A 12224-nucleotide genomic window follows, 5' to 3' on the forward strand; every position below is an offset into this window, starting at 1 on the left:
TGGAAATGGGAACAGTCCTATTAGCAAAACGCTGGATTTTTAATTTCCCCCCCCTTATTACTGCTCCAACTGTTATCTGTCCCTTTCTTTTAGAACATTTGTGATCATTCTGTGAACATAAAACCTCCTGAGGGAATCTCTGCATGTTTACCTCTCCTTGCCACCTTGGTGTACAGGCATAGCTCACCAACATCCACAGGTGCTGCATCCCTGAGTTGCTCTAAAAACGTTGAATTTGGTACAAGGATCATGTATTGCACAAAATCCTCGTGTATGTGTGCAAAAAGGCTGCTCTGGAGTTGGTTTTTGTGGCTGTCAGACTTCCGTGCCATTCTCCCATTACATTTAGGATGTTAAAGCAATGAATGAGTTCTATCTGGGTGCTCCAAGACAGTTTGCATTGACAAGTTCATGGTGCCTGAGGAACAAAGCAGACAAGGGAATGTTCACTTTCTTGATCCATGTCACTGTAGGTGTCTGCATTAAGTGGTCACTTGAAGGGCAGTAGAGTGACCAGAAGGACTTGGGGAATTTGGTCTTTACACCCCCACTCAGTGTTTTGTGCTGTTGCTTCTGTGCAGGCTGCCCTTGTACTTAATTATTAATTTCCTTTAAATATGCCTGGTCAGGCTTAAGACTGTAGCATTTTCAGCTGAAATATGGTGCAATTGTTTTCACATACAAAGTGTTGCCTTTTAGGTCTCTTGACTGAGGAGGGGGGCTATCAGGTAAATGTGTAAATCCTGATTTTCCTAGCTGTGCCTCTCTAGTACTGAGAGCACCAGTCCATGGGAACCTTGTGTTTAACTACTACTTGCAGCTGTGCTGAGAGCCTGCATGGCCTCAGCACTCCTGGGCAATTTCACATGAAGCAAGTGCAGTTCTAAGTGAGAGGATGTAAATGTAATGGAGCCTTCTTGTAATCTCAGCCCTCTAACTGTAATTTGCTTGGGGTGTTTTATTTACTAATATGAAAGATAAGCTGCTGTAAAAGAGCAGACCTAACAGCTCAGCTTAGTTGTCTGCAGACAGGCATTCTGATGTGGTAATATGTGGAATGGTAACGTTGTACTTCAGAGCTTCTGTAAAACAGCTGTGCAGCTGTTTTGGAAAGCAGTTTATCTCTTAGAAGCTTTAATTAGGAAATATCATTTTGTTGGTAATAAGAAGTGAAAGTAATGCTGATTCAAAATGCTTGTCTTCAAAAGCAAACATTTATTAAGCCAAGAAATGGTGTTTAATCTCAAAAGGGGTGGGGCTGGGGGGGAGGTTTGGTTTGGTTTGGTTTTTGGTTTGTTCGCTTTAAGTTTTACTTGTTTTTAAAGTTTTACTTGGTTGGAAAATCACTTTTTTATGATTAATTCCTGTCATCCATTTATTTAGTTCTTTCTGGCCTGCCTTATTTCCATTTTACAGAAATCCTTACAAATCTTGCTTCTCAACTTTTTGTTCTGCTTCTTTTAACTTTTGCTGAGTACTCTGCTAGTGAAACTTTGCAGCTCCCTTCCCTGTTGTTTTGGTTTTGGGTGGGTTTTTTTGAGAAACAAAATAGATAATGAGAGAAGGTCACAGAAGACAGGACTAAAAAAGCAAAAGAGGGTACTACCAAGAAGGGCTCCAACTCTCCTCTTTCAGAAAGGTCAGGAAAGTTTGCTTTCAAAGGTTAACTTGATATGCCCTGATCCTTTTTTATTATTTTTCACAGCCCATGCTTGACTACTTAAGTTTAAAAATGCGCTGTTACTATGCAAAACTAATATTGTGTGTAATAGCTAATCAGAGTTCAGAACTTTAAATGATCTCTTGTAACAGATGCCAAGTGTTTTTAGTAATATTTTGTAACCATGCTCTAGTTCAAGGCTCTGTAGCTCCTGTCACAGTAAGTTACATCATGAAAGCATCTGTGTTTGTGTCAACCAGCATTTTGTAATTAATTTGCCACTGTTCAGTCAGATGGATTACTACTTAATTGGTTGAATTTTTCTGGCCATATGACATTCTTGCTCTCACAAGTACACCATGTATGTGATAATGTTCTGTTCTCCTTCAGTGGATGTCAGGATCTCACCATGCATGTTCGCGTTTTCCACTCTTCTAATGACAGCATGAAACCCCCTCCCACTACTCTTTTTCAAAATCAATCCTTGAAATGAAAGCTAGGCTCTTAATGTCTCTTGTCTACCATTAAATGATCTTGTGTTCTCCAAACTGTTTACCAGAAGATTAACTTAATTGTATTACAATTGCATTACTCATGCACCAGCTCAAAAGGGGGTGTTTGTAATTCCTCTGGGATTCAGGGAGCACCTTTGAAGAACAGGGTAACTTGTGTAGTAAAAGAAGTGTAAATTTAGCAACTTCATGCTAGGCAGTCTTTTTTGCAAACAACTTTGTCTTTGAAGATCACTAAGTAGATTGAAGGCCTAGCAAAAGAGTTACTGAACCAAATTTAGTTGCTGAAGAGTTGCCTAACAGTTCTCAATAGAGGGAAGAAAAGACAGTAAGGAAGGATTTAAAAAATCAAGGAAATTAGGATGTGTGGAAGAAGTTTCTTTGGGCTGGACTCATGCTAGTGAATATTAAAGAAACCTAAGCCTCATGAGGCTCAGTGAGGTAACCATGATAAATGATAATAGTGGGTGCTTGGCTATAAGGCTCCCTACTGATGAGAGCAGCCCCATCAAACTGCTTTTATAGAGCAAGAGAGCTGGTGCTGAGAGCCTGGTATCCTTATCTGTGTGGCCTGAGTTTCCTTCAGCCTGAGCCTTTCCAAGGGCTTCTCAGTCCTTGGAGCATGCTGTACACCCTTGGCTTTGAGGTGTAGTTTCATCCAAAAAGAATTCAGTTCGTGTCCTCCCAGCCAATTCTGCGCTGTAAACAAAAGCACTGTTAGTGAGGATTATCTTTAAAATACCCTTGTGACCTGAATTAATGCACAAGTGGAGGCATGCCTGTACAAACTTAAGAGGGAAACAATCCCAAAGTTTTAAAACCATGGAGTTGAAACCATGTGAAAGAACAGCAGAATTTGGCAAGAGGTCTCCACAAACCAAGGTTCCCCAGGAAAAATGCCAGTGAAGTATTTGGGAAAAATAAAAGTTTACAGTATGCTTCACTTGGAACTTGGGAAAGTTTATTCCACAAATACAGGATATAACCATTGGACAGGGATTAAGGGGTAACTCTTCCAACTTGAAGGAAATGGCATAATGTCACTTGTGAAAAATAGGCAGTCATGAGTAAATAATAATAAATATTAAAATCTTTATTTCAATAATAAAAGAGTCATCTGTCTGGCATCCTTGCTGTTCCTGGCATCATCTGTATTTATGATCACACAGCTTTAAAGGTGTTACTAGGAAAAGAACTTTGCAGTTTGTTTTTTTTTTAAACTTAAACTATCACTCTGCAAGTAAATCTCTCTTTGTTTAAATTTTATCCACCAATATTTATTAGCATAAACTGAATGGGAAAAAAGTGTCTAAAAACTGGTGCAAAGAGTAACAAATGGAACCAATGAACCAGAAAGTGGATGTTGTTTTCAGTGATAGCAATATTCCAACGATTTTGTTCATCATTTATTACATCATCAATGGATTACATTAAAGCATCTTGGTTCCAGTTTCACATTTTTATCTGTGAGCTGATGTTCACCAGTCATTAATTCTTGCTTTAGAGGTGTAAGGACTGATGAAGGGTTTTTCTTCAAGGGCAGAAGACGTTTCTGCTGGGAAAGGTGGTGCTTTTCTCTTGTAACACTTGTTTTTATTCCCCCTTCACCCCCCTTTTTTAAGGTGCTCTTTTACATTCTTAGGTAGTTTTCAACAGGAAAGTGTTACTCTGTTTTGAGGTGCTTAAAACCTATGCATAATTGTTTTCTAAGTCCTCTGCTGAGCTTTAAATCAAGAGCAAGTTAGTGCTCTAAAAATTTTTTGGCAGCAGTTTCAAAGCAGGCTAAATTGATCTATAAACTAATCCAATCTAGAAAGCATTGCTGTATTTTGCAAATAAGTTTTGAGTCTTTCTTTCATTGGTGCCAATATAAAATAAGATCAATCGCTATTATGTTAGAAAACAATTGCAGAACAGCCACTTCAGTGCTGACTTACCAATATTATTATATATACATATAATAATAATATAATAAAGCTACGTTGTAGCTTTACAGTTCCTGGAAATTAAAAGACATACATTCAAAGTCAAGTCATTTAGGTTGTAGGAATATTTTTAAGTACCAAATTTCCTTTTTACCTATTCCATAACTTTTAAAGTACTACCTAGTTCTCTGTCTACTCTGATATGTCATGCACTGATTTAAAAAAGCATTAAAAACCCCTCTTTTTTGTGAGTAATAAGTCTTACGCTTTCCTTGAGGTGTGTGTTCTGTCATCATGACAGGTAATGCATTTTAGTAAGCCCTTAATTTATGCAGGATACAAAATATCTGTGTGATTTCTTAAAGGCTGTAGCAATGCCTAAATTGTGGCGTGAATGACAGGTGATCTGATATTGGCATCATACTAAATAGGAATACTTCAATCAGTTCCTAATACAAAGAAAAGCTGACAGCTTTATCCAGAGAATTGATTTACCACAGAGATAATGTGAGCCTTTATTTTCAGCAGCAGTTCAGCACACCCTGAAAATTGGAAAAAAACAGAGTACATCTACTATTTATGAGCTACAGTAAGTGCATTCTATAAAATACCATCTTCCATTGTAGAGAAACCCCTTTAGTCTTCATAGTCATATTTATTGGAGCAGAGCTGTGCATTACATACAGAAAATATTTCTAAAGAACAACATCAGATAAAAAGACTGTTTCAGGCTCATATCCCCATTAGCCAGACGTCTCCTTGTGATGGTGTTTACTTTGCTGAAAAAGCTTTTCTGCCCTGACTTTACTAACAACAAATGCTTGAGTGAGGAAACATGGATTACTCGGAATTTTTGTTCTCGGGCATTAAAAGAAATAGTCTTTCCCCTACTAAAGGTTTTGTTGTGTTGGGCTTAAAAAGAAAATAAAATAAACCCCACAAAACAAATGAGTGTGTGTGTGGGGTCAGTTATGCTGTACTTACCCAGCTAACCAGGCAAAATCTGATCAATGGTCACTTGAATTCTTACAAACTCGGCCTCTTAAGATTTCTTTCTTACCCTTTTTCTGTGCGTTACACAGACTGTGTACTGTTATGTGGAACTTGCATGCCAAGAATTAGACTCTGTTTTTCTGTTTGTTCTGTAATAAGATTGAAGTATTTTCTCCCTGTTTGGAATAACTTATGGATATAATTTGCATACATAAGAAAAGGTCTCTTCTTTGTGTTCTCTCTCTCTTTTTTTTTTTTTTAATGTTCTCACTGGAAGCTTAAATGGACAGGAAAATAAGTTGTTCCATGAAACCAGATGGGATTCTGCAACATTAGCAGCCAAAAGCTTTTATGATCCTGTTTGGCTCAATCCATAAGAATTCTGCTTGTTAGAGACTGGTGTACTTAGAGTCATTTTTATATACAGAATATTTTACAGTGTATTTCTCCAGACACTAAAGATGCTTATTCCTTTTGGAATATGCTTATACGCATGCTCAGTATGAATGTGGTAAGGGGTTACTTTACATACATAGATATTCTAATTTTCAAACATTTTTAATAATATTTTATACAGGGTCCAGAACATTGGGTTAAAAAATATCCTGTGTTGTGAAATCCAGCAGGAAAGATAAGGGGTGGCATTGGTGTGCCTGCAGTCAGTGGTTCTAGGAAGCCTTGGGGTCCAGGGACTAGTCTAAGGAAATCTTTGGAAGGTAATTAAGAAAGGCAGGTCTGCTGTCCAGAGGCTTAAATTTACTGTATATAGGCTTGTACCACAATTTAAATGTGCTTAGTAACCTGCAAATGTTAAAAAGTACTTTTATGTACAGGCATGGAAATACAGTAAGCCCATTAGTATAGTAATTTGATTTTATATTTGAAAGTGAGTAGATTTGTAGAGAAAGGTGTATATTTATTTGTAACCACACATCTAATATTCAAAAGACATTCTAGGTGGAAAAGTGTTAAATTAATTACAATGTATAAGTACCTGGCAATGTATTATTTCATGGATTTCTTTTGTGTGCATGTAAGACACCTCTTTTTGAAAGCTCTTGCATTCTTATGAACACTAAATTATTTTTGCTGCTTTTTACACTATATACAATATATGTTAGAATTTGGGTGAAATCAGCTTACTGAAGCACTTTGTTTAACCACAATTTTTTGAGGAAGGCTGGTGGTGAATAGACAGATTGCCTTAGCAGGTGAGCAGACTCAGAGCAGGATGGTTTTACAGGGAGCTCATTACATGAAGTGCAGACTTTCCTGAGCTCCAGTTAGGGAGGGTGGTTTGCAATCATTAACATTGGTAAAAGGACAAGTGAGCTTAATCTTTATTTTGGATTCACACAAGTTTAATTGATATGAGGTGCTGTCAAAAATGTCTTGGGAGCCTTCCAGACAAGCTGTGCTAATCTGCTGAAAGTTGTCAAATCTTCTGAAATTAGGTCCATACATCCCACCACAGTATGAGGCTTCTGAGTGCTTTTTGTTCCATGCCCAGGTGCAGCAACAGTCTGCATTAAAAAAGATTCTGTAGGTGGGTTGGTGGTTTCTTATTTTGTACTTTACAGTTAGTTTCCCCTTTTAGCACTTTTGCAACTGGGTAGGCGTAAATGTCACAAATTTACAAGTGAAAAACAAATAGAGTGGAAAACAAATAGAAGAGGCTTTCCAAAAAGTTGATTTAAAGATTTTAATTCCTAGACTGAACTTTGGCCATAGGTAGCACGGTGTATAAAACTTATTCAAAATAATAAAGAACACAGTTACAGTCTCAGAAGCTGCTGTTTAACCCCATGAGTCATTTCCAGCTGTCTTCTCCAGACATGAAGGCATTTGAACAATAGCAGCTGACCATGTGGCTGTCTTTTAAACCATTTTCAGTAAATCAAATGGAGGAACTTTGTGTTTACAGTTAAAGGATGAGGATTGCTGGAAGCTGTGCAGCACATACTTTACAGCAGGAGGTCATGGCTAGATAGAAAATAATCCTACAAATCCTTGCTAACATCCTTCATCTGTGTAAAAACATAGCCAAGACCCAACTCTTCCATTCTGCTGGTCGCCTTCATTTTAAAGTATAAATTAGAGATTTGAAAATCATCAGTATTTGTTTCAACATCTGGACAACAACACTGAAAAATGGCTAGGAAATATTACACATGATGACTCCTTTATGTGTATTTATTAATTCATGGTCTCAGGCCACCTATTAAAAACCTGCCGTTACAGATTATAGACTGGAAAGGAAGAAGACAGGTAAGGCCCTGTTCATTATTAAAATACTGTTGCTATTTATGCCACATCTACCTACAGACATGTGCTGTAAGAACCTGGAAAATGGGAGTGCTTATTAACAAGAAAAAGTAGCAGAGCCATATAAAATCTTTCGATAGATAAGCGCATTAACATGTATGAAATGGAGAACTGAACTTTGCTTCTGCATAGCAGAGTTGCACCTCAAAACATAAGACCACTTCTTACTGTAGCAATCCAACAAGGGAAACAGTTTGAGGATGTTATTTTCATCTAAAGTTGTGTGAAATATGCTTGCAGGCAAAATGTTTAGTTTGGAGGTTTTAAGACTAACTTCTCCCTTAGTTATGACTTTAATGTATCAGGAAAGTTCTAAAAGAAGGGTGTGAAAGGAGGACTCCTCCTAAATCAGCATGAGGGAAACTTGCTTTCCTTTTTGGTATCCAAACAAAACAAAAGATTTGACTCAAGATTTTAAGGACCCATAAAAATAAGGAAATTCAAAAAGCACAATTAAAATTTCACCATCTGCTCACTCTAAATCAGCAAGGAGAAGGGGGAGGTTTCCCTTCTGCATAACCATTATAATCAGAATTGCAGTAGAAAAATTAAGTGGATGTGGAATAGGCACAGCACTCTCCCCTCTCTTATTCGACATTCAAGTGACACTCTGAGCAGGATGAATTATGAAAAAAATGTATTGAGAGCCTCTGCTTGACATTTTCCTCTTCTGTGCAATTCTATCCCTCTGCAACTGTGTTTTAATGGTTTCTCGCTGCCTTTGATGTTGCCACATTACCTCATGTGGGCCACATGTGAGCACTTTAATCTGAGGGGGTGAGGAACCTGTTTGCCCCATCTGTTTTGGCTTGCACGTGTTGGTGCTGCTGTTAATGCTGGCAGCTGTGCTAATGTGTGAGGCCACCTGCCACATGGCAGATACTGCATCTTGGGGTAAAAGCTGAGCTTTCCCCCCTTTGCTGGAGGTGTAGGTGGCTAAATCTGAGTTCCTGCTGGCAGTTCCCCTTTTATTATTTTAAATGTGTCATAATTATTTACTCTTACATCATGTGATACTCAATTACTCCAGGGTACAAAAATCCCAGAAAGGGATTATCTAACCTGTGCCATGTTCATCTTTATATTGATACAGTTATAGTATTTTGATTAGTTTTAATATTTTTATTATTTGCCTGCAGTAGAACTGTCATTTGGTGTGTTCCTGTGTTTTCTGCTTTTAGATGCAGTGAGGAAAGGAGGAACAGATTTGAGCACAAAATGTTACTGTTTGGGATTAGCATTTCTGATTAGGTTGGCTCTTTGTTCTTGGACAGGCAGAGTCCTGGTAATGCTTCATGCTGCCCTGTGGTGCCCCTCTGGGCACGTGTGGACAGCCTTTGGATGCAGCAAGGTGTTCTGACTGTCTCTGTGTGCAAACCACTCACCATATTATACTTAACTACATCCTGAGGTGATTATGAGGATTAATTAATGCTTATATCCTTTGAAGATACTGGATGCTTTATAAATGCTAATTATTATATTCAGGTTTGCTACAGCTTAGGGATTAGATCTTACTTAAGCAATAGGTAGGGAAGCTATGAGACGTATGTGGCAAAGAAGAATTAAAAGTAATAAACAGTCACAGAGAGCCTAAGCCTCCCTGCAGCCTGTTTGTACAGTCCTAATAAATTGTCGCTTTTCTAATTTGGTTTTGGAGCCTAAGTACTTCAATTTTAAATGTCAGAAGGAGTGTCTCCTCTATAATGTTCCATTGGGGGCTCTGCTGTTAACATTTTGCAGTTTTAACCTCAATTGCCGTTTCTGTGAGAACTGGCAACTATGTGTAGATACGCTAAAAAATGTGGTTTCTTGTTTTCCTCTATACTGTTCTGGAATTAAACATTTCATGGTTTTGTGCAAAGCTTGGGGCATCTGTATCACGGAGAGAATCATCTGCTCCTTGACTGGCCACTAAAAACTGGACAGAACTTTGTGTACCAAGTGCTGGTCCCCTGACTAAGGTTTGTGACTGGTAACTATTCCATGAGAAAGCTACTTCCTGGAAGTGTGATAGAACCAGGTAGTCCCAATTCTGACTGGTTAAAAATTTAAGTGCCCATCCAATATCCAGCTATGTCTGTGTTTTTAAAATCCACATCAAAGCTATATGAGACTTGAACTATACAAAGCAGAGCTGTTTGCACATTTCTTAAAGATTTGCTCATAGCTGAGGTAAGAAAAAGTGGACAGAAAAGCAGACAGTAGGCTTTTTTTTTTTTTTTCAGACTGTTTTATTGCTGCTGCTCTGCAGATGGACACACAGTACCAGCTTCATATCTGCTTGTCACTATGGCACAGTGGCTAAGAAAGAGATTTGGATATGGATCAAGGTGAACAAATGGAAAAAACCTTACAGAAGAGAGGTGATCTCTTGTGGCAGATTACCCAAAGAGACCTTGGAGTTGGAGATATTCAAAAGCCATCAGGACACAATCTGCTCCAGGTGGTCCTGGTTGAGCAATTTGAGGTGGTCCTGGTTGAGCAATCTGCTCCAGGTGGTCCTGGTTGAGCAGGGGGTTGGACCAGGTGACTTCCTAAGGTCCCTTCGAACCTCAACCATTCCACAGTTCTGTGAGATGGCACAAAGCAAAAAGGAGCTGATAAAAAGGTGTAAGGTGGAGGCAGTCACAAAGAGCATCAGAGATGCTCACAAAGAAAAGAAAGTGTGGTTCTGAATTTAAAATCCTAGTGTCAGGGTTAGACTATTTTACCAGTAACTCACACTCAGTAAATCATGAAGGTTTTGTGCATCACCTCGATCTATAAAATGAGGATAGTATTTGTCACTGTGCTGTTGCAATGGGAAGGTCATCTGTTGGTATAGTCTGATGTTAAGTCAAGGGTGGGCATAACTCTCGGAGGGATAAAAATGAAGGGTTTGGTATTAAAAAGCCCAAACACAAACAAAAAACCAAACCAAACTCCTTTATAGGAAGTAAACTTTTTAAAAGGCAGGAGAACCCCTTTCCTCCAAGCCACTTTTCGTCAGCAAGAGTGGTCTTGAACTTATCTTTAAGTGACAGAGATGAGAGGTGAAGCCCCAGCCGCTGCTGCCGTGTACCTTTGTTCGATGCCAGTGTTTACAGCGCTGGGCAGCAGGCACAGATGTTGTGGCAGCTAGACTGTGCCCGGGACAGCGAGAAGCCAGCTCCTGACTTTGCATGGACAAACGAGTGCAGATCTCAAAGCTGGCCCGACTTACAAAGCAGTAGGCTGGCGCTGGCGTTTGCAGTCAGTCAGGAGTGTAAATTCTCAAGGCTGCCTATCCTTTTTCTTCAGAGGTTTGTTTTTTTTTTTTTTTCACCTCTGATCTTTTCTCTTTGTTCACACTAATTATGACCCATTAACTTAAAGAAAAACAACAAACCCAAACCAAACACAACGCGCCACCCTCCCGGCGCGGGGGCGGCGGACAGCGTGCGGCAGTCCCTCCCCCTCCGCGGCCATCGCTTCCCTCCCGCGGCCCCGGGCGCTCGGCAGGGCAGGGGCCGGACCCTCTCTGCCTGCCGGGGCGCGGACGGGGCTCCCCCCGCTCCTGCCACTACCCCAGCCTCCCTCGGCTCCCCACCGCCCCGCACACCCCCCGCCTCCCAGCGCGGCTCTCCCTGCCCGCCCCGCCGGCAGCAGGGCAGGGGCAGGGGCGGGGGCGGTGGAGCGGCGGCTCCTCCCCGGGGCGGAGGGACGCGTTCGCCGCCGCCTCCCGCCTCCCGCCGCCGTGGGGACTCGGTGCCGGGCGGCTGCTGGCGGCGTCTCCTGTCCCGTCTCGTCCGGTCCGGTCCCGGGGATGTCCGGCGGGGGCAGCCGGCGGCGGGCCGGCCCCTCCTGGCACAGCACTTTCTCTCGCTTCTTCTCCAGGAGCTCACCCGGCGAGGGGGCGGCGAACAGGTACGCGGGGCACGGGAGCGGCGCGGTGCCACCTGCGCGGCCGGGGGACGCCGGGGGCGCGGGGCTGAGCGGGGCCCCTGCCCGCGTTGCGACACTGGTGGGTGGCGGGGCAGCGGGAGGAAGCGGGTGTTCACCATGGGGAGCCCGGGCGTCCCGGGGGCCAGGGGCGGCTCGTGGGACAGCGGCGGGCCGGCGGCTTCTCCGGGGGAGCTTAGGACCGGGGTGCGCGGCTGGTAGCTGCCGCCATGGCCGGAGCGGGCGGGCTGTGCTGGGGCAGCGCTGCGGTGCGGGCACGGCTCCTGCTGGGGCGATGGGACATGGGGGCTCCCTGGGCGGTGCATCGAGCACCCCCGGCCCCGCCAGGCTCAGCGGAGTCCCTGTGGAACCTGCGCTTGCTGGGAATAGCCCAGCCCGGGGCTTCTCCGCCGCCGCAGTCAGCGTGCTGTGCCCCTTCCTTGGGGACTGAAAGCAGGGCAGGGCGCTGAGGTCTCTGAGGGGTTTGAGGGATTTGTTTGTTTTTCCTTTTCAGTTTTCACACTGAAAGTTTTCTTTTGGACTGGTGTAAATCAGGCGTTAATGAAACATAAATATTACTGATGTGTTTAAGTCTCAATGCAAAATTTGTGGTTTATGGAAACTTGGTTATTAATTTTTTTTTTTAGTGCAGGGAGACTTTACTAGATGAAAAGGTTTGGAAACTTCTTGTGTATTTGTTCCTCTTCCTTTTTTTCGGTTTTTTTTTCCCTTTTTATTTTTTCTACTGGTGACTGATTTCTGTCTGTAAGTAGGAAAGAAGCACAGATAAGTTTCCTTCAGTTGCTCAGGCAGCCTCATTGTTGGCCCAAGTTAATGAGCATATTTTTTTGGTGAAAAGGTGTTAACTGCCTAGGCCTTACTTCCTCGGGTGTAATATTTATTTTT

General features: G+C 41.8%; 1 protein-coding gene across 1 annotated transcript in view; it reads left to right on the plus strand.

Annotated features, from left to right (window-relative positions):
* Positions 1–11123: 11123 nt before the first annotated feature.
* CRYBG3 (crystallin beta-gamma domain containing 3) overlaps positions 11124–12224 on the plus strand; it is an 83408-nt gene continuing 82307 nt past the window's right edge. The window contains exon 1 of the mRNA XM_039555185.1: positions 11124–11303. Coding sequence (XP_039411119.1) covers positions 11203–11303 — 101 coding nt within the window. The 5' untranslated portion in view covers positions 11124–11202. The remainder of the gene's footprint in view (positions 11304–12224) is intronic.

The sequence above is a fragment of the Corvus cornix genome, chromosome 1, assembly GCF_000738735.6.
Source record: "Corvus cornix cornix isolate S_Up_H32 chromosome 1, ASM73873v5, whole genome shotgun sequence".
In the NCBI taxonomy this organism is placed as follows: Eukaryota; Metazoa; Chordata; class Aves; order Passeriformes; family Corvidae; genus Corvus; species Corvus cornix.